Source organism: Myotis nattereri (assembly GCF_964212035.1).
Source record: "Myotis nattereri genome assembly, chromosome: 7".
NCBI classification, from domain to species: Eukaryota; Metazoa; Chordata; class Mammalia; order Chiroptera; family Vespertilionidae; genus Myotis; species Myotis nattereri.
In genome coordinates this window covers 76,470,309-76,496,261 of record NC_138082.1, presented here as the reverse complement: position 1 = coordinate 76,496,261, position 25,953 = coordinate 76,470,309, and the positions used below count along the sequence as shown (strand labels likewise).

General features: G+C 40.5%; 1 protein-coding gene and 1 pseudogene across 2 annotated transcripts in view; both read left to right on the top strand.

The window, feature by feature from the left end:
- Positions 1 to 25,953, top strand: part of UBXN4 (UBX domain protein 4) — a 40,883-nt gene that overhangs the window by 12,257 nt on the left and 2,673 nt on the right. Inside the window, exons 6-12 of the mRNA XM_081095378.1 lie at positions 7,569 to 7,662; positions 11,762 to 11,816; positions 12,551 to 12,715; positions 14,654 to 14,781; positions 18,988 to 19,090; positions 21,563 to 21,694; positions 24,143 to 24,342. Coding sequence (XP_080951504.1) covers positions 7,569 to 7,662; positions 11,762 to 11,816; positions 12,551 to 12,715; positions 14,654 to 14,781; positions 18,988 to 19,090; positions 21,563 to 21,694; positions 24,143 to 24,342 — 877 coding nt within the window. The remainder of the gene's footprint in view (positions 1 to 7,568; positions 7,663 to 11,761; positions 11,817 to 12,550; positions 12,716 to 14,653; positions 14,782 to 18,987; positions 19,091 to 21,562; positions 21,695 to 24,142; positions 24,343 to 25,953) is intronic.
- LOC308522159 (small ribosomal subunit protein uS12-like) lies at positions 23,177 to 23,742 on the top strand (annotated as a pseudogene). The gene has a single exon. The product of its transcript is annotated as a small ribosomal subunit protein uS12-like (transcript).

The following is a 25,953-nucleotide window of genomic DNA, read 5'->3' as shown; positions in this document are numbered from 1 at the left end:
TTTTGTTAATCCTCACCTGAGAGTCATTGATCTGCTGCCTCCTGCATGCCCCCCAGTGGGGGTTGAGCCTGCAACTTGGGCATGTGCCCTTGACCAGAATCGAACCTGGGATCCTTCAGTCCACAGACTGATGCTCTATGCACTGAGCCAAACCAGCTAGGGCTCCTTCACTTCATTTTAAATGCCTTAGATTAATATCATTAAAAATAAAAACATTGCCTTTTCCCCCCCTCACATTCATCTAACTTAAAATTTAAGGGTTGTCTTAAATACATATGTTTGTCATTTAGTGGCAGAAGAGGATAAAGTCAGTGAATAAGCCCTTCAAACCCAAATAGGCCACAGTCCAGAATAGTTGATTTGTAATTTCTGCTACTGTGCTGTGGTTCAGGGACTCTCATTTGACACTCAGCTGTTTTTGTTTGTTAGTTTGTTTTAAATATATACTTTTATTGATTTCAGAGAGAGGAAGTGAAAGGGAGAGAGAAATAGAAACATCAATAAAGAGAGAGAATCATTGATCGGCTGCCTCCTGCAAGCCTACTGGGGATCGAGCCCACACCTCGGGTATGTGCCCAGACCAGGAATCGAACCACGACCTGGTTCATAGGTCGACACTCAATCATTGAGCTACACGGGCAGGTGACACTCAGCTATTTTATAAATTTCTTTCCAGCCAGAGGATTTTGAAAGGTCCAAATGAGGTAATGTATTTGGAATTGTCTTTATAATCGATAAAATACAATACATATTTAAGAGAATAATATTGGTATTTTTAAAATTAGAATCCTATATAATAAAAGAGAAACATGCAAATTAACCATCCCTCTGCTACGCTCAAGCCACGCCCACAAGCCAATCCGAGTGACTATGCAAATTAACCTGACAAAGATGGCGGTTAATTTGCATACATAGGTGTCAAGCGCCCCAGGAGGTGACGGTGCTGCGGCCACGGGCTCCTGGGATCATTGCCGGCCCAGGAGGCGAGGCCTGCTGCGCCAAACCTTGCCCTCAGGCTCCCAGGACCTTCTCCAGCCCTGGGAGGCGAGGCCATAGCCACACCCGCGGGCTTCCGGGACTTTCGCCAGCCAGGGAGCCGAGGCCACCTGCGCCTAGCCACGCCCGCGGGCTCCTGGGACCTTGCCAGTGGAGAGCGGGAGGTTTGGAGGACTTGGTAGAGCAGGAGACCACTGGACATAGAGCAGAGTGAGAGAGAGGGCGGCTTGGAGGGTGCGGCTCCCTCTGTCACCCCAGCTTCCTCATCACAGCTGTGGAAACTGACAGCAGGGAGGAGGAAGTCCCACCCCCACAGAATCATCCAGAATCAGCCATTGGTCAGACAGCTCTCAGCGGCCTGATAGCCAGGACTCTCATTCACCTGCATTTTAGACCGTGACGGTAGAGAGGTGGGACTATGTCTAAAGAACAACTGTTGATACAACGTAGCTCTGTAGCCAAAAGATGCTGGCGTTATTGACAGAAATGTCTGCAGAGCAGCGTGCGTCTGATCCTGAAAGAAGGCAGCGCCTGCGACAGGATGTATCTGAACACCAGCTGCTGGAAAAACATTGCTCTGATGCCAAAAAAACATCAGCATTATCGACAGAAAATGTCTAAAGACCAACGTGTCTTTGAAGTTGAAAGAAGGCAGTGGTGTCGACAGAATATGTCTAGAGAACAGTCATCAACAAGTACTACCAATACCGGTAGGAACTGCCTTCTCAGCGAAAATGGAGTACATAAGTATGCAATTCTCAAACATGGTCATGGTGGAATGACTGTTTGATGTGAATTTTGCCTCTCACTAAATTTCTCTGATGAAAAACCATCCGATGGGAAATTGACTCGATGTTGTAGCAAAAGGAAAGTCTGTCCAAATGATATACATTTTACAGATTACCCAGCATATTTAAATAGATTAATAACAAACGAAGATTCTGACAGTAAAAATTTCATGGAAAATATTCATTCCATAAATAGTTCTTTTGCTTCCATAAGTGCAAATACTGCATCGCCATCAGTTTATGGGCCATACTGTTTTAGAATACATGGACAAGTTTATTATCATATTGGAACTTTACATCCTGCGGATGGTGTTTCTCAGAAGTTTGCTCAACTCTATATTTTGGATACAGCCGAAGTTACAAATAAAAGATTAGCAATGCCAGAAAACCAGGGCTGCTCAGAAAGACTCATGATCAACATCAACAACCTCATGCATGAAATAAGTGAATTAACAAAATCGTACAAGATGCTACATGAGGTAGAAAAGGAAGCCCAATCTGAAGCAGCAGCGAAAGGTATTGCTCCCACAGAAGTAACAATGGCAATTAAATATGAGCGTAACAGTGACCCAGGTAGATATCATTCTCCCCGTGTAACCGAGGTTGCTGTCATATTCAGAAACGAAGATGGAGAACCTCCTTTTTTGAAAGGGACTTATTCATTGTAAACCAGATCTCCAATAATCCACATGCCACTAAAATGAAACAAATCAGTATACTGTTTCCTACACTAGATACAATGACATATCCTATTCTTTTTCCACACGGTGAAAAAGGCTGGGGAACAAATATTGCATTAAGATTCAAAGACAGCCGATCCGGTTTGGCTCAGTGGTTGGAGCGTCGGCCTGCGGACTCAAGGGTCCCGGGTTCGATTCTGGTCAAGGGCATGTACCCTGGTTGCGGGCACATCCCCAGTGAGGGGCGTGCAGGAGGCAGCTGATCGATCTCTCTCATCGATGTTTCTAACTCTCTATCCCTCTCCCTTCTTCTCTGTAAAAAATCAATAAAATATATATATAAAAAAAAAAAGATTCAAAGACAACTGTAATCGACAATGATACTAGACAAAATGTAAGGACACGAGTCATACAAGTGCAGTATTATGGATTTCATCTCTCTGTGTGGGACATGTTCAATCCTATTTTAGATGCAGGAAAGTTAAGTTTATCATGGATTCATATTCCAAAAAGGAGGCCAGTCGGATCAATTTCATCAAAGCAAACCAATCTAAGTTGAGAGTTGAAAAATACAGTGGTTTGATGGATTATCTCAAATCTAGATCTGAAAATGACAATGTGCCAATTGGTAAAATGATAATACTTCCATCATCTTAGGGTAGTCCCAGAAATATGCAGCAGCAATATCAGGATGCTATGGTATGGCAAGCCCGATTTATTCATAACCATGACATGCAACCCCAAATGGGCAGATATTGCTAACAATTTACAACGCTGGCAAAAAGTTGAAAACAGACCTGACTTGGTAGCCAGAGGTGGGGTTTTTTTGTTTTTTGGGTTTTTTTTAATTGATTTTTTACAGAGAGGAAGGGAGAGGGATAGAGAGTTAGAAACATCAATGAGAGAGAAACATCGATTAGCTGCCTCTTGCACACCCCCTACTGGGGATGTGTCCGCAACCAAGGTACATGCCCTGACCGAATCGAACCTGGGACCCTTGAGTTCAGAGGCTGACGCTCTATCCACTGAGCCAAACCGGTCAGGGCGGTAGCCAGAGTTTTTAATATTAAGCTGAATGCTCTTTTAAATGATAATCTGTAAAGTCCATTTATTTGGCAGAGTAATAACTAAAATTCATGTCATTGAATTTCAGAAACGCGTACTGCCTCACGCTCACATATTATTGATATTAGATAGTGAGTCCAAATTACGTTCCTCTAATTAATTCCCTTTCAATGGGCTACTAGTGAAAAGATAACTGTAAAATAGCGCTTACAGAAATAAGAGGTACAGTTGAAGAGGGGTTGATAGAAAAGGCAAAGAAAAAAATTGTTTATTGATTTCAGCAAGGAAGGGAGAGGGAGAGAGAGATAGAAACACCAATGATGAGAGAGAATCATTCAGCAGCTGCCTCCTGCATGCCCCACACTGGGGATCAAGCTCACAACCCAGTCATATGCCCCGACCGGGAATCGAATTGTGACCTCCTGGTTCATAAGTCTACGCTCAATCACCAAGCCACACTGGCTGGACAAGGCAAAATAAATTTTATACTGTGCATTAGGGTTGTGGTCAGAGTTGTTTGGTGTAATAGCAGGTTTGTAGTTAGATAAACCAAGAAGTTAGAACATAGTACCCTAAAAGATGATCCTGGATAATCATCAAGCCTCTATTTGAATACATTTAATGACAGGAAGCTCATTATTTCACCTGGGAAGCCTAGTCTATTGTTGAAACCCTAGTTTTTATTAATTTTAATTTTGTTTGTTTATTTTTCGTTAATCTTCACCTGAGGATATTTTTCCATTGATTTTTAGAGAGGGTGGAAGGAAGGGGGCAGGGGAGAAGAGAGAGAGAGAGAGAGAGAGAGAGAGAGAGAGAGAGAGAGAGAGAAAGAGAAAGAAAGAAAGAAACATTGATTGGTTGCCTCCCACATGTGCCCCAATTGGGGCCTGGGATTGAGCCTGTAACCGAGGTACATGCCTCTGACTGGAATCGAACCCGGGACCCTTCAGTTGAGGGCCAACTGAACCAAACTAGCTAGGGCTTATTTTAATTTTAAAAATATAAAAATTTCTCACCCAGGGATATGTTTATTGATTTTAGAGAGAGGAAGGGAGAGAGAGAAGGGAAGAGAGAAATATTCATGTGAAAGAGAAACATCGATCAGTTGCCTCCCACATGCACCCAGACCAGGGATGGAATCCGTAACTTGGGTATGTGCCCTGACCAGAAATTGAACCTGCAGCCTTTTGGTATATGGGACTTTGCCCCAACTCACTTAGCCATACCAGCCAGGGCAAAGCCCTAGATTTTAGAATTCTTCTAATGTTGAGCTGAAATTTGATGCCATATAATTTTCCATTAACTTTAGTGCTACTAATGGAGTTACACATAACAGGTTTTTGAAATATTTGAGGGAAAATTATCAGGTCCCTTCTTAGTAGTCTAATTTTAAGGTTTTACATGCATAGATCACTCAAATTCTGGATGCAGATAGGACTGAGGGACTCTATTATGATTGTAATCCATTTAGGTATACAGCAGAATAGCTATGTTTTACATTTACCTGAATATCATTTACAAAATTTTTCATTCTCTTTTGGACATAACCGAAAGGTGTTATGACCAACTAAATTCAGAAGTTGAAAATATAAGTTAAAAATGCACTTAATATGCATAACCTACAAAGCAACATAACATAGCATAGCCTACCTTGAATGTGCTCAGAACACAATATCAAAAAACACTGGCAGCGCAGTACACTGTAGAGTATCTGTTGTTTACCCTTGTGATTGCATGTCTAACTGGGAGCTGCGGCTGGCATGGGATGCATTTAGCAGTGTGTTGATAAATATTTGACAAAAGGCCTTTGAGGAAATAAAAGCGCTATTTGTAGTGTTTGCTAATTTTTAAGGTGTAATTACTCCTACTGTGGCTGATTTAGCTACCTAGGTGAATGCAGAGGTCGGAAGAAACATACCAACTACTCTACTTAGTAATTCTAGTATTTCCACTATGGCTATAACTAAAACACTATGTTCCAGTCTTTATAAAAGTCTAAACATTTTACTTCTATTAAAATGTTTCTCAAAACAACTCTACAAGGTTACTGTCTCCATTTTACAGATTAGGAGGTACAGAGAGATTAGGTAATTTACTGAAGTGCCAGGATAGGACTTGAACCCAGACTTTGTTGCTCCATAGTCCTTGCTTTTTCAAAGATCAAAATGGAAGAAGCGCCTGGCGGGTCTGGCTCAGTGGTTGAGTGTCTACCCATGAACCAAGAGGTCTCCAGTTCCATTCCCAGTGAGGGCACATGCCTGGGTTGCAGGTTCATTTCCCAGTGTGGGGGGTGCAGGAGGCAGCCGATTGATATGTCTCTCATCGATGTTTCTATTTCTCTATACCTCTCACTTCCTCTCTCTCTAAAATCAGTAAAAACTTTTTTTTTTTTTAATTTCTAAAAAAAAGAAGTTATCGCCTGGCTGGCATGGCTCAGTGGTAGAGCATCGACCTATGAACCAGGAGGTCAAGGTTCGATTCCTGGTCAGGGCACATGCCCGGGTTGCGGGGTCAATCCCCAGGGTGTGGCATGCAGGAAACAACTGACCATTGATTCTCTCTCTTCATTGATATTTCTATCTCTTTTTCCCTCTCCTTTCCTCTCTGAAATCAATAAAAATATATTTTAAAAAAGGTTATCAAGTTGGTGGAAATGGTAGAGGTTCTAAAAGGAAGTGCCAGACTATAACTATCCTCTGCAACAGGCCAGGACAAAATTCTATTCTCCAGGAAATTCTTAAAAGAATATTAGTATAGAGACATACAAAAAGCTCCTCTAAGGAATAATTTTGGTATACATTTTGGCATCCATTGGGCTAGTGTAAATCTAGAGCAATAACCAGGATTGAACTTGGCCTTTAGAGCATCACTGTTGAATATTGTAGGCCCAGCCACATGTGGCTATTTTAATTAAAATTAAATACAATGAAAAATTTAGACATTCAGTTGCATTAGCCTTATTTCAAATCTTCATTAGCCACATGTGGCTAGTGGCTACTGTACTGGACACCATAGATAATGGACAACATTGCTCTAGAGCAGCGGTTCTCAACCTTTCGGTCGCGACCCCTTTGGGGGTCGAACAACTCTTTCACGGGTCGCCTAAGACCATTGGAGAAAACATATATTATTACATATTGTTTTTGTGATTAATCACTATGCTTTAATTATGTTCAATTTGTAACAATGAAAATACATCCTGCATGTCAGATATTTACATTACGATTCATAACAGTAGCAAAATTACAATTATAGGCAGCTGATCGATGTTTCTCTCATCGATGTTTCTAACTCTCTATCTCTCTCCCTTCCTCTCTGTAAAAAATCAATAAAATATATTTTAAAAAAAAGAAAAAGAAAATTACAATTATGAAGTAGCAATGAAAATAATTTTATGATTGGGGGTCACCACAACATGAGGAACTGTATTAAAGGGTCACGGCATTAGGAAGGTTGAGAACCACTGCTTTGGAGTGAAGCCTACCCATGTCCAGGCATGCGTGCTTTATTTTGTTATATCCCCTCATGCCAGATTAATATTTCTTCATGCTTTACCTCTAACTTTTACCTTGGTAACGTCAACTGGGTAACTGCCTTATTTCCTTATTTATATACTACGAGAAGCCCAGTGCACAAAATTCGTGCACTGGGGGGCGGAGGGGAGAGTCCCCTCAGCCTGGCCTGTGCCTTCTCTCAGTCCAGGAACCCTCGGGGTATGTCTCCCACCACTACCGCTGCGCTCGCCAGCCCAGCATCTGGCTGTGCGGCACCCCCCTGGTGGTCAGTGCGCATCACAGCAACCTGTCATTCTGCCGTTCGGTTGATTTGCATATTAGCCTTTTATTATGTAGGATTGTATTCAGATCCATACTTCAGAATTAGTAATAGTTCATTTTTTATCTCCTGCTCCATTCTTAGAGAAAATATGTAATGTTTAAGAAACCAGATTAACAAATGTTGTAACTAAAAAAGTGTATATCTTTTAAAAATTGGCATTAAATGAAATATTTTTCTTACTTCTTTATATTTAATAAATAAGGAGGAGAAAAATCAGACCATGCCACTTCATCTCAGGAGCCTAGAGGATGTTCAAATCCAAGACCCTCAGAGGACCTCACTGTCAAAGTGGAAAGGTTTGCTTTTATTTTTGCAAATAGTAGTTTATTAAAAAGACAGTGGTTTTCAATTATTTCCTAAATTTGAGAAAAAGCTAAAATTGTACAAATGAAGTGTAATAATTCTGGGTTGAAAACTTTTTATTATCTGACCTACTTGTTTGTATCGCTAAAGATCAATTCTGGAAGTAAAGTTCTTCTGTATCTCTGAAGTCATCAGTCAGCTTTAGGTCTGACCATTCAAAGAATCATTTTTTATTTGCATTTTGTGGGGGGTTTTGTTTATTTTGTTTTTTATTAATCCTCACCTGAGGATATTTTTTCCATTGATTTTTTTTTAGACAGAGTGGAAGGGATAGGGAAAGAGAGAGAGAAAGATAGATAGATATCAATTGGTTGCTTCCCATACATGCCCCACCCAGGGCTGGGGATCCAGCCTGGAACTGAGGTATGTGCCCTTGACTGGAATTGAACGTGGGACTCTTCAGTCCATGGGCTGACACTCTAACCACTGAGCAAAACCAGCTAGGGCTTCACTGGCATTTTGTAACAGAAGGTTTCTATCTGTCACTTCTGCCTTTCTCTCTCTATGCCATAGGATAATAAGTTCCAGATGGGCAAGAATTTCTGCTAATTTTATGGCTGTATACTGAGCCTGGGTTCTGCATAAGTGGGTGTCTACTAAATGTCATGTGTTATTGGTTGGTCTCATAATCAGATACAAATGTCTGGCTTGTGGTTTCTAGTTTAATACTTCAATGATTTAGTAAAAGTAAATCATAGTCTTTTATACTATGATTCTTAAAAGTTATATGAGTTAATGGTAAACAGATAAGCAGGATATTTTTTTAATCCTGACTTAAAACCACTTAGTGTTATATGAACATTAAGAAAAATTCCTTAGCCGGTTTGGCTTAGTGGACAGAGCGTCAGTCTTCAGACTGAAGGGTCCCAGGTTTGATTCCAGTCAAGGGCACATGCCTGGGTTGTGGGTTCAATCCCCAGTGGGGGGTGTGCAGGAGGCAGCCGATCAATGATTCTCTCTCATCATTGATGGGTCTGGCTCTCCCTCTGAAATCAATAAAATATATTTAAAATAAAATAATTAAATAAATATATATTTTTTAACAATCAGCTTATTTGCAGAAAAACCTAGATTCTGATTGTTTTTTTTTTTATTTTATTGATTTTTTTACAGAGAGGAAGGGAGAGGGATAGAGAGTTAGAAATATCGATGAGAGAGAAACATGGATCAGCTGCCTCCTGCACACCCCCTACTGGGGATGTGCCCGCAACCAAGGTACATGCCCTTGACCGGAATCGAACCTGGGACCCTTCAGTCCACAGGCCAATGCTCTATCCACTGAGCCAAACCAGTTAGGGCCTAATTGTACTTGAAAGAGTTGGGCATGGTCAGGATCTTGATGTGAAAAGCAGGATAGATCCTCACAGTGGTGAGAAATGGTGGAAGGCTGGAGGAGCAGCAGCAGGAAACTGAAGTTCCCAAGGAATCATCCTCTTTTGTTTCCTTCTGTTTTGCTAACACCAAACCTACCACTGGGCACTCTTCCTTGGACCACTTGGGGTGAAATGGAAAATCAAAAATTAAGAAAAGGATTTGGAGACTTGGTGAGAATGAGAAGAAATACGACAGGTGGCCTTTTATTGTGGGGTTTGGTCAGGTGCTATTTAATTCAGTGGGAAAGTGAAGTTTTGATTTTTTTAAATTTTTAATTATAGTTGACATACAATAATAGTTTCAGGTGTGCAACAGTGATTAGACATTATGTACAAAATGATTACTCTGATAAATCTAGTACCCACCTGGCACCATACATAGTTATTATAATATTATTGACTATATCCCCTTTGTTGTACTTTACATCCCCATGACTATTTTACTACTTAATCCCTTTCATCTTTTTCATCCATCCCCTCAATCCACTCCTATTATCTATTATTTTGGGAAAGATAATATATAGTACCATCAGTTCTAACCTTTTATTTGGGAAGGTTTCACCCTCAAAGAGTTTAAAGATTAGTATAACAACCACCTTTTTGCTGATTCATTTGAAAGTTTCAGATATTTCGTTTCACTCTTAATGCTTGAGTGTGTATCTCCTAATAATAAAAAAATTAGCTGAGTTTCTGTTGGCTCTGAGCAGGGCCTCCAGCCTAGTTTGGAGACTGGGGTCTACACCCACCAACCCATGCCCTGCCCCATCCCTCAGGTCAATTAAAAAAACACAAAATAACACAATTGAGCCTGGTGATTGTAGTTCAGTGTTTGAACAAGGAAGTCGGTCACAGTTCGATTCCTGGTCAGAGTACATGCCCGGTTTATGGGCTCGATCCCCAGTAGGGAGTGGTACGAGGAGGTGGCATAGCTCTCTCTCATCATTGATGTTTCTGTCTGTCTCTCCCTCTCCCTTCCTCTCTGAAATCAATAGAAAAATATTTTTTTAAAAAACCATTTGAGTAGTAGATTCCCAGATTGCAAAAGTGATGAAATAGTTCATTTGTCATTAAGATACAGTAGGCTTTTCAACCAAATTAGAACAAAATTGCATCTGCAAGTGATAATATAATGAAAGAATAAAGACATTTTCAGATTTTAGTACAACACCATTACCATACTAAAGAAATTGTAAATTATATTATCTAATACTAGAGGCCCGGTGCACAAAAATTTGTGCACTCAGTGGGGTCCCTCAGCCTGGCCTGTGCCCTTTCGAAGTCTGGGATCCCTCGGGAGATAACGCCCTGCTGGCTTAGGCCTGCTCCCGGGTGGCAGAGGGCAGACCCAATCCCTAGGTGCAGCCCCTGGTCGGGCTCAGAGCAGGGCCAATTGGGGAGTTGGGGCGCCGCCCCCTGTCATGCACAGAGCAGGGCGGATTGGGAGGTTGTGATGCCACCCTCAGTCACGCTCAGGGTAGGGCCGATTGGGGGGTTGGGGCACCGCCCCCTGTCACACTCAAGGCAGGGTCGATGGGGAGGTGCGGCGCCACCCCCTGTCACGCACAGAGCAGGGCCAATCCGGGGGTTGGGCCGCTGCCCCCTGTCACGCACAGAGCAGGGCCCGTCAGCGTTGTTGGGGCTCCTTACCCTGTCACGCACAGAGCAGGGTCGATCAGGGGGTTGGGGAGCTCCCCCCTGTCACTCACAGAGTAGGGCCGATAGGGGAGTTGGCGCACCGCCCCCTGTCACACAGCAGGGTGCGTGGAGGGGGTGGGTTGGGGTGCCGCCCTCTATCACCCACAGAGCAGGGCCGATCAGGGGGTTGGGGCGCCGCCACTGTCACACTCAGGGCAGGGCCGATGGGGAGGTTATGGCTCTACCCTGTCACACACAGAGCAGGGCCCTTGGGGGGGTGGGGTTGGGGTGCCGCACCCTGTCACACACAGAGCCGCAGGGCTATAAGGGGGTTGGGGAGCTCCCCCCGTATCAGGCACAGAGCAGGGCTGATCAGGCAGTTGGGGCGCCTTCCCCTGTCGCGAACAGAGCAGGGTGGATAGGGAGGTTGTGGCCCCGCCCCCTGTCACACACAGAGCCTCAGGGCGATCCGGGGGTTTGGGCGCTGCCCCCTGTCACGCTGATCCTGGTGCCGGGAGGCCTCGCGGCCCCGCAGATCCCGGTGCTGGGAGGCATATTACCCTTTTACTAGAGAGAATTATTGATCGGCTGCCTCCTGCATGCCCCACACTGGTGATTGAGCCCGCTACTGAGGTTTGTGCCCTGACCGGGAATTGAACTGTGACCTCTTGGTTCATAGGTCGACGCTCAACCACTGAGCGACGCCAGCCAGGCCTAGATGTATATATTTTAAATCAATATCAAATAAATCAGGGGGGCATAAAAAGGGAACCAGTGGTAAGTAGGAGGTAAGGTGCTCAGAGCTAGAGCTAGTTTCCCATTGGGCTTCCCCGGACTCACCATGGATTTCTCTAGTGGCCAGGGGCAAGGCAAATAATTTGTTGCTTTGTCTTAAGGAGCTTTTTTTGTTTGTTGTTTCTATATTTCCCCAGTTGTTTGTAGCTAAAGAAATCATCTAAATATATTTTATATTAATATGATGTGTCTCAGTTAATGTATTTTTTAAAAAACTTTTATAATACAGACTAACCAAAAAACTTGAAGAAAGGAGAGAAGAGAAAAGGAAAGAGGAAGAACAGGTAAAGTTTGTACACTTAGCATTGTTTTATTCTTCCATTAAGTGAGGGAACATTTGACTCCCTATTCAGTTGGCAGACCTAGGATGGCTTTCTGGTTATAGTTCAGTGTTGGAGCATAGTGAAGGGAATTATCTGTCTTCTGTAGTAGGATCATAGTATACAATTTTTTAGTATTCTTTTTGTAAATAGCTAGGAGTAAATTGGCTCATTATTTCTCTCTCTGCTATGAGTCTTTTTATATTAAGAATAAAGGGACTTGAACTAAAATAGTTTTGCTTTGATACAGATCAAAATTTTAGTTTCTTTTTGTAAAAAAAAAAAAATTGTAGACATTTTGCCGAATTTTTCCTGTCGTGTTGCTGCATTCCATTTTTCTCACCATGCGCTCCTAATCTGCATCATCTCTTTAGGGTTTTAATATAAGAAAGTTGTCATTTAATATAGTAAAGTCAAATAAAAGACTGCCTTGTTGTCCTTGAAGGGTAACATATTCATCTCAGAAACCAGTGACCTGCAATTCTTTGTTTTCAAATTACATTGACCACATCATACTCTTAATAGGACCATTGGCAAAGATGTATAAATTTGACCTTTATCCCATGCTGTTAATAGATTCTACTGACCTCTTACATTTTATGAAGTAAATGTACCTACAACCTGCTATATACAGAATAATATCTAGGGCAGATTATTAAATAATGTTTTGAGCTCATAAAACTTTCTCTTTAATTCAGAGAGAGATTAAAAAAGAAATTGAGAGGAGAAAAACTGGAAAAGAAATGTTGGATTATAAAAGAAAGCAAGAAGAGGAATTAACAAAAAGAATGTTAGAGGAAAGAAACAGAGAAAAGGCAGAAGATAGAGCAGCTCGAGAGCGTATAAAACAGCAGATTGCATTGGTGAGTATTAATTTTTTTTTTACTGCTTGACTGTAGAACATTTATGAAATTGTTTTTCCATGCATAATGGTTTGCTTTATTACCAGACAGTGTACACAAAAATAGATTTTTAGTGGCTCAAAAAGTACCAATTCTGCCAGAAGAGGCAGAAAGGGAGAAAGGAATAGAGAAAGTGTATGAAGAAATAATGGTAGAAAACTTCCCTAACCTGGTAAAGGAAAAAGTCACACAAGTTCAAGAGGCACAGAGAACCCAAAAGAAGAAGAACCCAAACAGACCGACGCCCAGACACATTATAATTAAAATGCCAAAAATTAAAGACAGAGAATCTTAAAGGCAGCAAGAGAAAAGAAAACTGTTACCTACAACGGAGTTCCCATAAGGCTGACACCTGATTTCTCATCAGAAACTCTACTGTTCAGAAGGGAATGGCATGAAGTACTCAAGGTAATGGAAAGAAAGGTCCTGAGACCAAGATTACTATATCCAGCAAGGCTATAATTCAAAATAGACGGTCAAATAAAGAGCTTCTCCAAAAAAAAAAGGCTAAAGGAGTTCACCACCACCAAGCCAGCATTACAAGAAATACTAAAGGGATTGCTGTAAGGGATTGCTGAGAAGAAGAAACAGAGGAACCTACCCATACAGAGTTAAAATGGCTATAAACAAGTACCTCTCAATAATAACCCTAAATGTAAATGGATTAAATGCTCCAATCAAAAGGTGTATGGTAGCTGAATGGATACAAAACATGACCCAACTATATGCTGTCTACAAGAGACCCGCCTCAAAACAAAAGACACACACAGGATGAAAGTGAAGGGATGGAAAGAAGATTTTCCATGCAAATGGAAAAGAAAAAAAAAGTTGGAGTAGCGATACTCACATCTGACAAAATAGACTTTAAAAGCATCATGCTAAGTGAAATAAGCCAGTCAGAGAAAGATAAATATCATATGATCTCACTCATTTGTGGAATAGAATGAACAACATAAACTGATGAAAAAAAATAGAGCCAGAGGAAACAAAAATATTCTAGAATATAATAGAAGTAATCCTGTTATTTGCAGATTTTTAATATTTCCTACAACTTTTGTGATATACTGTGTTAGTATAGTTTGGTGTTATACTTAAAATCCTTTTATTCTTGAAATATTAATGTTTATTGCATGTAATATATGTAAGATCATTTTTCTTAAATAATTGGTGTTTATCGCATGTAACATTTAAAATTGTTTTTCTTCAGATATTGTTGCATATAACGTATTTAAGATTGTTTTTCTTGAAATATTAAGGTTTATTGCATGTAACATTATATTTAAAATTGTTTTTCTTGAAGTAAAAAAAACTGATAAGAAGTACCAATTCTCAGCTTCCTTTTATAGAAATTGTACAGCGAATATTTAAATTGAGATTATTTTTTTCAAATTAATTTTTCTCAATGTTATGAATTTTATCAGTAGTCAAAAGGTAATTTTCAAAGATTCTCTAGAAAAGAAGCTAAGAATTGGTTACCTAGCAGTTTCCTCTAGTCACGAGCATTCTTTTTTGGGACATTCAAAGAATTTATACCATCAAGTTGAAGCTTAGGATGGTTTAGCAGCAATTGCTTTTAGAATTGAGTAGTTGTAACACATGAAAATGAAAATTGCGTCTACCTTTATATTGCTTATTTCTTTATTCAACAGATACGTATGTACTATATGCTAGACCTTGTTCCGGGCTCGTGATACAGCAGTGACCAAAATAAAGTCCATGTTTGTTTAATAACAGCTCTGGTCCCTGGCAGTTGATAAAACTAAAGAGTGCCAGATCCAGACTGATTAAGTTACATGTATGGCTTTAAGGGATTTCATGCATGTGTGTGTATGTTCCTTGTGGAAATATGTGAGTAGAATTCTGGCAGTGAAAGACACTGAGCATCTAACTGTTTTAAAGGATCGTGCAGAGAGAGCGGCTCGTTTCGCAAAGACAAAGGAAGAAGTAGAAGCTGCTAAAGCTGCTGCCTTGCTGGTTAAACAGGCAGAAATGGAAGTTAAGAGGGATGCTTCTGCAAGAGAAAGAAGGTACTTTATTTTTTTGCTTAAACATCTTTGTATATGTAGCAGCTGAGAAGAACAGTGGTTGTGGGCTGCTTTTTAACATTGATGTGTGTGCTGTGGCTATAATAGTTTCAGAAGGACATATTGATGAGTTTGGCAGCTGCCAATGGTATTTGTTATTGAATGTGAATGTTCAGTGTGATAGTACTAAATACAGACAGTCCCTTACTTATGATGGTTCGACTTAGGATTTTTCAGTGGCTGCACCTTCCTGCACACCATCTGTGTCTACTGAGTCAGCACCACCCAAAGCTGCCTCTTGCACTTCCTGTTGTTAATACTTGCTCCTTCCCACTCTTGCTTTGACCCTGAGGGCTATTGCCCAAAGATGGCTATCCTGCGCTGTTACATAGATTGGCCCTACAACTGTCAAGTTTGGTGTTCCACCCTAGTTACTAGTGTAATATTAAAGTTTTTTACTTTAAGCAACGCAAAAAAAAAAAGTATAAAATCTTAGGGAAAAGAAGGAAATCTTGTGATCTTGGAATAGGCAATGGATTCTTAGACATGACATCAAAAGTACAAGCAACAAAAGAAAGCAATAGATAAGTTGGACTTCACCAAAATTAAAAAAAAAAACTTTTTAAAATACATTTTTATTTTTGATTTCAGAGAGGGAGGAGAGATAGAAACATCAGTGATGATGTTTTGCATCATATATATCTGATAAAGGACTTATATCTAGAACAGGGGTGGGCAAACTTTTTGACTCGAGGGCCACAATGGGTTCTTAAACTGGACCGGAGGGCCGGAACAAAAGCATGGATGGAGTGTTTGTGTGAACTAATATAAATTCAAAGTAAACATCATTACATAAAAGGGTACGGTCTTTTTTTTTTTAGTTTTATTCATTTCAAACGGGCCAGATCCGTCCCGCGGGCCGTAGTTTGCCCACGGCTGATCTAGAATATAAAAAGAATTCGTATAACTCAACAATAAAAAGCAAACAATCCACTTAAATATGGGGAATGGATTTGAATAGACATTTCTCCAGAGAAGATAGTCAATAAGCACATGAAAGGATACTCATCATACTCCTCCTAAATGCAGTGTTTTGAGGTCCATGTCCACCTGGCCTCAGTGGTCCAAATCTAATTCAGAGAGTGGCATGTTGTTTGCATTCAGAGGCAGTATCTGATTTAATATTAATAGAAGATCCCCAGGCTAAACCGGAGTATGGAATTAATTATACAGCCAGTCATACAGGTGGTTCTTACAGAACAAGGTTCAGACTGTGGACAAAGCAGCTGGCAGGGCACAACTTGTGCCTATTCTGTGAGCAAACAAAGAGCTCGTATTATATCAATCTGCTCTTTTTGGGCAGCTGGACATTTTCTATTCATATGCTTGGAAAATGCAACATTTAAGCAGTGAGGTATAAGAAAAATGACACTAGACAGGACATGAAAATAGGTAAAAATTTGGTTCTATAACATTATCAGGAGCAATAAAAATAACTACATTATAGCCCTAACTGGTTTGGCTCAGTGGATAGAGCGTCGGCCTGCGGACTGAAAGGTCCCAGGTTCGATTCCGGCCATGGGCATGTACCTTGGTTGCGGGCACATCCCCAGTAGGAGGTGTGCAGGAGGCAGCTGATCGATGTTTCTCCCTCATTGATGTTTCTAACTCTCTATCCTTCTCCCTTCCTCTCTGTAAAAAAGCAATAAAATATATTTTAAAAAAAAATAATTACATTATAAAAAAAAAAAGAAAGGATACTCATCATCACTAGTCAGAAGGAAATACAAATCAAGACCACAACGAGATACTATTTCAATCCCTCTAGGATTTCTACATTTAAAGAGACAGCAACAAGTATTGGCATGGATGTGTAGAATTGGAACCTTCCTACATTGCTAAAGGGATTATAAACTGATGCAGCCACTTTGGAAAAAACAATTTGATAGTTCCTCAAGATGTTAAACATAGAGTTGCCATATAATCCAGCAGTTCTATTTTTAAATATATATTCAAGAGAATTGAAAATAGCCCAGCCAGTGTGGCTCAGTGGTTGAGCGCCAACCTATGAACTAGGAGGTCATGGTTCAGTTTCTGTCAGGGCACATGCCTGGGTTATGGGCTCGATCTCCAGTGTGGGAAATGCAGGAGGCAGCCAGTCAATGATTTTCATCATTGATGTTTATCTCTCTCCCTCCCCCTTCCTCTCTGATATTAATAATAATATATTTAAAAAAAAATAAGAAAGAATATACTTACCTGTCAGGGGAAATACCATGATCATGAAGGTGGTTTTCCCAGGGCGAGGCTTATTCATTGCACTCCGGATGTGCTGACCCCTGCAATTTCCCCAAATGTGGGAAACTCAACTGCATAATTTGTGGTAGTGGGGGACTGTGTTTGTGCTCTCCCCTAAAAAAACCCAAAAAAACCCCTTATCTAATAAAATACAAACATGCAAATTGACCGTACCTTTCCTACACCTTAAGCCATGCCCACCATCCAATCAGAGTGACTATATGTGAATTAACCCAAACAAGATGGCGGCTGGCAACCATGGAGCTGGAGCGAGCAGGAGGCTTGATTGCTCCAGTGATGGAGGAAACCAAGCTTCCCGCCTGCTGCGGCCGGCTCTGAGCTTAACTGAAGGCAACAAAGTTTCAATTATAGAAGGTAAATAAATCCCAGAATTAAAAAAAAGAAAAAAGAAAAAAAAGAGAGGCTGGGAGCTTCCATCGCCGGGGAGCTTGGCCAGCCTGAAAACGGCCCTCATCCCCTCACCCAGACTGGCCAGGCACCCCAGTGGGGAGCCCCCACCCTAAAGGGGGTGTGGCCAGCCTAAAAACAGCCATCAGCCCCTCACCCAGGCTAGCCAAACCTCCATGGGGTGAGGGTCCCCACTGGGGTGGGCTTGACCAGCCTGCAAACAGCCATCAGCCCCTCACCTAGGCTGGCCAGGCACCCCAGTGGGGACACCCACCCTGAAGGGGTTTGACCAGCCTGCAAACACCCATCAGCCCCTCACCCAGGCTGGCCAGGCACCCCAGCGAGACCCCCACCCTGATCCAGGACACCCTTCAGGGCAAACCAGCCGGCCCCCACCCATGCACCACGCCTCTATTCTATGTAATAAAAGGGTAATATGTAAACTGACCCTAACAGCAGAATGACTGGGAATGACTGGTCACTCTGACACACACTGACCACCAGGGGGCAGATGCTCAATGTAGGAGCTGCCCCCTGGTGGTCAGTGCGCTCCCACAGGGAGAGCTCTGCTCAGCCACAAGCCAGGCTGATGGCTGCCAGTACAGCGGTGGTGGTGGGAGCCTCTCCCGCCTCGTCAGCAGCACTAATGATGTCCGACTGCAGCATAGGTCTGCTCCCCGCTGGCAAGTGGACATCCCCCAAGGTCTCCCGGGCTGTCAGAGGGATGTTTGACTGCCAGCTTAGGCCCAATCCCCCCGGGGAGCGGGCCTAAGCCAGCAGGTGGTCATCCCCCAAGGGGTCCCAGACTGCGAGAGGGCACAGGCCAGGCTGAGGGACCCCCTCCTCCCCCAGTGCACAAATTTTTGTGCACTGGGCCTCTAGTTGAAAATAAATGTCCACACAAAAATCTGTACTTGAATATTTATAGCAGCATTCTTCATCATAGCCAAAATGTAGTAATAACCCAAATGTTCATCAACTGAAGAATGGATAAACAAAACATACAATGGAACATTATTTGGCAATATAAAGGAATGAAGTATACATGCTACAACATGGGTGAACCTTGAAAACAATGGTACATGAAAGAAGCCAGTCACCAAAAAGTCACATGTATGTTCCATCATATAAAATGCCGAAAGTAGGCAAACCTACAGATTCAGAAAGTAGATTAGTGATTGCCAGTTAGGTGAGAGAGGAATACTAATGGATTTGGGGCGTCTTTTTGGGGTGATAAAAATGTTCTGGAATTAGAAATCGATGATGATTGTACAATTCTGACTATTAAAAATGACTAAATCGTATGCATTAAGAAGGTGAATTTTACATTATGTGAATTATATTTCAGTAAAGCTTTAAAAAATAGAAACAAAAAGACCTGACATTGTGAAAAAAAACACCCTCTTTTCATTGTACATTTTCACTTCAGTTTTTCTCTAACTTTTGATATTGTTTGGGAATATGTAGAGGTAAGATGCTGACTTACATTTTCTTTCTTCACAGCACTGTTGCAAGAATTCAATTTCGTCTTCCTGATGGTTCTTCCTTTACAAATCAGTTCCCTTCTGATGCTCCTCTAGAAGAGGCAAGGCAGTTTGCTGCGCAGGTAAATTTGTCCTGAGTTGTAGTAAAGATAGATGAATAGGTTATTTAAATGTAGGAGGGGGACATTTTTAAGCAGGATTTGAAGAAGGTGAACAAGTCATGACTTATCCCCGGGAGGGAGGCACAGGACAACTCTGGGGTGTGTGGAGCTGCCATTGTGGATTAATGCCACATGGGAATAGTGTATCTCCTTGTGCAGAAATAGGAATTTCCTGATATTGTACAAGAAGCTCTGGAAAATTTTTCACTGCTTAGTATACTCAACTGGAGGAGTGAAAATTAAATGGTTTTCCAGAGGTCTAATCTTAGGGAGTTGTACCCAGTAAAAAGGATGCAGTATTTCTTGGTCCTCTCCACATTTCCTTTAGGTTGCTTAGAATGCTTTTGAGCTGGCCATCTTCCTACCATCCTACCAGTTGTCCAAGCCTAAAGACCATTAATCTATATTTGGCAACAAGTATCTTTAGGAATTTACTTCCAAAACATGGCCTTACTCTAAAATTGGCATGGGTTTGAAATTTTGTATCGTATAAGATGAGTAGCTTCCAATTAGTTTTTATTTTCTGATTGATATCTTATGGGATTCTAGGCATCAGATGTCCTGTAGGATGTAGGCCAGGGGTGGGCAACCCCTGGCACACATGCCAAACATGGCACACCAGTAACTTTTGCTGGCATGCGAAACCCTCTCTTACAATCTTCCATTTACAATTTTTTTCTTAATATCGACTTTTTTCTTTTTCAGATAAATTCAGTGTAGGTGCATCTTAGATAAGTAAATAATTTTACGTAACAAGTTATCTTAAAGACCATAGACATGGATTGACAAGAGAGGGGAAGAGCAATTTCTATGCCTGTGCCTTAACTCCCCCCGCCTTCCTAGATCCGACCAGTGTTTTGGTTTCATCCACATACGCTTGTGAATCTTTGTTCTCAGTGATGAATTTTGTTAAGTCTTGTAATAGGAGTAGCCTGACGGATGAAAGTAGTAGCTCGTGCATATCTCTGAAGGTCATGAAATATAAACCTGATATAAAATCTCTGTCATTAGTGATGCAGCAGCAAAAGTCCCACTGATAATATCAAACGGAGTCATAAAGTTTTCTGTTGGACTATCAGTGTACATGTATACATTAAAAAATAAATGTATTTTTCATCATCATATACTGTGTTTTTGTCGCTCGAATGAATTTTATTATTTCTTCAAGATTCTTCACATATGCACACCTTAAGAGATATCAAGTAGGCGTAACATGTTCTCAAAAAATTAGGGTTGGCACGCAGAAGAATTTTGAGTCAGAGATTTTGCTGGTTTTGGCACGCACTCACAAAAAGGTTGCCCACCCCTGATCTAGGCTCATATGTACAGAATTTGTCATATGTATCACTTCATTGTTAAAATTAGAGTTCAGATCTTTCCACTAGATCTTTCTGCATTTAGCCTGGTGCCTCACTTATGTGTCCCAAGGGAAGCATACCTTCTATCTGCCTCCCTCTACTGGTGAGCTGTGTTGGACAATATAAAAACTTACTTTAAGAACTTTTCCCCCTAAGTTTTATAGTAGAACCAACCCAAATAGCCACTTTCATTCTTCTTTTGCCTTGAATCCACACCTGGGGCCTTGCCTCCTAAGAGGGGGTGCCCTTGCCAGAGCCTTGCTGCTTCTGCCACAAGTAAGTGAAAAGGGGGAGCACCATGAGAGGGGGAAAAAAGATCTTTGATAACATCAGTCCTATTAGAACTTCTCCCCAGCAGAATGACCTGATTTTGTATTTGTGTATGTCCTTATGTTAAAGTGAGAACAAGGAGAGCTATGTATAAGACCTACAGTGAAAAATTTAAAAAAAAACATACACAAAAGTGTTGGTCTTTTTCTTTGGAATCTTCTAGATAAACAGTTGGCTAAGATTTTACAAGTATGGGTGATCTAAAATTGTGAGGGGTGACTATGATGTTGCTCATTGTAATTTCCTGGATTTAGGATTATATGTATGGTGTGGGTTAATTATGAACCATTTATATTATTTGAGAGGAGGAGACAAAAATTTCTGATGTGATATATATGGGGGAAATTCTGGTCTATTCCAAATTTTTAATGGGGAATACCTATAATCCAAATGTATTTATGAGAGGTTAATATAAGTTTGTAAAGGAGAGTGGAAACTCTCATGGCAAACTGCAGCTATATTTAAGAGATACCTAATTTTTATTCAGTTTGTTCATATGGTTTTAGGAACTATATTCTTGTTATTTTATGGTCATTGTTGAGTTATGAAAGCTTTTAAATACTATTTGGATTTGACAGCTTTCAGCTATGCCAAGGTTTTAGAAATATTTTTTGAGTTTACATTTAAAAGAACTTTTAAAATCAAGGCAATTTTAGTTAAAGCAGTCATTTTAGATGCATATGAGTATGTAATATCTTTTTAAAGGCACTGATGTAATGTTTTAAAACTTATTGTTGTGTTACAGACTGTTGGCAACACATACGGTAATTTTTCATTAGCAACCATGTTTCCCAGGAGAGAATTTACCAAAGAAGATTATAAAAAGAAATTATTGGATTTGGAACTTGCCCCAAGCGCTTCAGTGGTACTGTTGCCAGTATGTATATACATATATATTTATTCTATTCTTACAGACCTGTTTGTTCTACTCTTCATTGTTTCTTATAATTACAGAAAGGGAAGGTGAATGGTGTATTATGGATAATTAAAATCCACATTATCCAAATATGTTAAATCAGTATTATGGCTCCATTATCCTCTGTTTTATGTATTTTTATTTCTGGTGAGGCACCAGTTTAATTTTCAACTTTTTTCCTTGCCTATTTTTCTGTTTTTAAAAATACATTTTTTTTTAAAATAAAAAATACATTTTTATTGATTTCAGAGAGGAAGGGAGAGGGAGAGATAGATAGAAACATCAATGATGAGAGAGAATCATTGATCAGCTGCCTCATGCACGCCCCCTCCTGGGGACCAAGCCCACATCCTGGGCATGTGCTCTTAATCAGAATCAAACCCGGGACCCTTCAATACACAGGCTGACACTATCCACTGAGCCAAATAAACCAGGGCTCCTCGCCTGTTTTCATGGACAAAAGATGACCAGTGGAAGAAGAAAATAAGAAATGCAGAGTGTCTAATTTACAGACTTAGTGGGTTTTATTTGTGTACTACTCTACTGTTCACCAAGTTTTTAAAAAACATTTTAACTTAAATAATTCCATTTGATCCTTACAACAATATTTTAATCTCTGATGAAGAAAAGGGGCTCAGAAGGCTTAAATGAGTTTGCTGAGGTGCCACCTTACATGTCAAAAGTGGGATGAGAACTGGGTCTTCTGTGTCAGAGTTAATACAGTTTTTCCTGCTCTGAACTAGTGTCCCCACCCCTGAAACAGTTAGCCCTCCAATAATCAGGATTAGTTGTATTCACTGAGATTTAAAACCTTCCCATCTTCTTTTTAATAATCAAGAAAGACCTTTCTGCCCTGACCAGTTTGGCTCAGTGGATAGAGCATCGGCCTGCAGACTGAAGGGTTCTAGGCTCAATTCCAGTCAAGGGCATGTACCTTGGTTGCGGGCACATCCCCAGTAGGGAGTGTGCAGTAGGCAGCTGATCAATGTTTCTCTCCCATTGATGTTTCTAACTTTCCCTCACCCTTCCTCTCTGTAAAAAATCAATAAGATATATTTTAAAAAAGAAAAAGACCTTTCTTATCAAAGTTATAAATTCAATACAAAAGTTTCATTCTCTTAAGAATAATTGGTTCATTTTACCAAAAACTATCTTCTGGTTTCTATGTAGTGAGTACTCCTTTAAAAAGTAGAGCTCCAGCCCGGCTGGTGTGGTTCAGAGGTTGTCAACCCAGGAACCATGAGGTCACTGGTTTGATTCCCAGTCAGGGTACATGCCCAGGTTGTGGACTCGATCCCCAGTGTGGGGTGTGCAGAAGGCAGCTGATCAATGATTCTCTCACCGATGTTTCTATCTCTATCCTTCTCCCTTCCTCTCTCTAAAAATCAATAAAAACATGTATTTTTTAAAAATTAAAAGCACAAGGCCCGTGGCACCAGCAGGATGGGCAAGTGTTGGCGGTCTTTGTACTGCCCGGAAACTCTGGAGCCACCGGGGAGATCAGAAGGGACATGATAAACAGTACAAGAAAGTCCATTTGGGCACAGTCCCGAAGGCCAACCCTTTTGGAGGCGTGTCCCATGCAAAGGGAATTGTGCTGGAAAAAGTAGGGGTTGAAGCCAAACAGCCAAATTCTGCCATCAGGAAGTGTATTAGGGTCCAGCCGATCAAGAATGGCAGATAATCAGACTTTGTACCCAGTGATGATGGTTTGAATTTTATTGAGGAACATGACGAAGTTCTGGTTGCTAAATTTGCTCACAAAGCTCATGCTGTTGGTGACATTTCTGGAGTTCGCTTTCAGGTTGTCAAAGTAGCCAATGTGTCTATTTTGGCCTTATATAAAGGCAAGAAGGAAAGACCAAGATCATAAGTTTTGATGGTGAAATCACAGTAGTAATAAATTTTCATATGCCTAAATAAAATAAAATAAAATAAAATAAAATAAAATAAAATAAAATAAAAAGTACAGCTCCAGCCCTAGCCAGTTTGGCTCAGTGGATAGAGTGTTGGCCTGTTGAAAGGTCACAGGTTCCATTCTGGTCAAGGCACTGGCACGGACCTGGGTTGCAGGCTTGATATGTGTGGTAGACAGCCAATCAATGTCTCTCTCTCACATTGGTGTTTCTCTCTGTCCTCCTCCCTTCCACTCTCTCTCAAAATAAATGGAAAAAATATCCTTGGGTGAAGATCAACAAAAAGAAAAAAAGTAGAGTTTGAGGTGTTTCAAGAGGTTTATATACACTTAAGGAAAAAAAAAACACCAACACAGCAAAGTTGGTAATTTTCCCTTCTTGCAATAAACTAAAATTAATAGGACTTTGTTTTTCAGATAAAAGATTCACCTAGAACTTTGTGATGTAATTGGGCTGATGTAGTCTTCATCTAGGTTTATTTCTTAATTTTTAGGCAGGAAGACCAACTACATCTATGGTACATTCTTCCAGTGGAGACTTTTGGACATTGTTGGGGACAGTACTTTACCCATTCCTTGCCATCTGGAGATTGATTAGCAACTTCTTATTTAGTAATCCTCCTCCTGCACAGACCTCAGTGAGGTCATCTTCGGAATCCTCAAACCTTGCATCGTCTAGCAATTCAGAGAAAAGGTATCTGTTTGTATTTTCCCCATTTGCAAAATGTTTCTTTCTTATTTATTACTTATTTTTTGTCTTTCCCATTTGGAAAATGTTAGTAATGCCCAATTCCTTATTCAGAATGAAAAAAATTGTAAAAGGTACTTTGCCTTCTTTCTGTATATGGGAACAAAACTAAATGTTCTGAAGATTTTATTATATCATCTCTCCTGGGAAGCCAACTTACATGAGTTTCCTCAGCCATCTTTTTAAAACGTAGTCCATGGAAAGCTACTTCACCTCTGCTCGTTTTGTTGTTTCATTTATTGATTCTCTTTATCCCATAACTGTAAAAACAGATTCCCTGCGCGCCCCCCCCCCCCCCCCCCGGTCTAAATAGTCATATTTTTTCTTGCTAGCCATGTTTAATCTGACAACATACTTGATTCCATTAATTTCTCACAGTCATCTTGCATAATTTCTTTAGCGAGATTGTGCTCTAGAGAATATTAAGCCTAGTGGTTCTTTGATCTGCTGGCTGACTATCTTCTCTGGGTCATTTAGAGAAGGACCAAACCGAGGAAACTGGATATTCACTTAAAATGGTGCCTCCTTCAGAAAGTTAATTGGACTAGTTCCTTAACCAAGAGACCTACCTTTTATTGTAGATGGTCAAGGTCAGAATGGTAATACTAATAGATAACACTAATGATTAAGGTTTTACATATTAAGGTTTAACAGAAAGTTTTCCTAGGTGAGATTATACCCTCTTCTAATAATACCACAATTTATTTTAATATATATCTATTATTGTTAAACATTCTATTAGGCTAATAGCCATTATAGCAAATTGTAATGAAAATTCTTGCCTGTCTGCTCTCAGTAAGGAGATTCTTAGTCTTATTGACTCTCTAGATCAGCGGTTCTCAACCTTCTGGCCCTTTAAATACAGTTCCTCATGTTGTGACCCAACCATAAAATTATTTTCGTTGCTACTTCATAACTGTAATGTTGCTACTGCTATGAATCGTAATGTAAATAACTGATATGCAGGATGGTCTTAGGCGACCCCTGTGAAAGGGTCATTCAACCACCAAAGGGGTCGGACCCACAGGTTGAGGACCGCTGCTCTAGATGAAGATTTGTGTAAATATTGTGATTGGGCTGATTTAGCTTTTATCCTATTTCTTTTTTAACTGTTAGGCAGGAAGACCAATTATAGCCTTAATACATTACTCAAAAGGAGGGGACAAAGGAAAATTCTCTGTCTTAAAACAGCATTCACACGAGGCCTTGTTAACTCAGTAGAACTCTTACTGAGCAATAGGTGGGAGCATTTAATCCCAAGGTACTGTAATATCTGATACCTTGCTATGTGGGTTTTTAAAAACATTTTTCAAATAAGGGAACAGGATTTGTGTTGGGGAAACGGATGGGATGAGTGTGTATCTAAGAGGCAAAACTTTGTGTTCTATTGTTGGTTTTCCTGTTTTCTTTTTGCTCTCTCTGTTCCCCTGTAGTGTTGGAAAATGAATTACCTTAAATTTCACCTGTTTCCTTCCCATTTTCAGATGAAATCCTGTTTGTTCTTAATTGCATAAATAAATTATTAAACATTATAAAATGATTAAAATTGCTAATTAG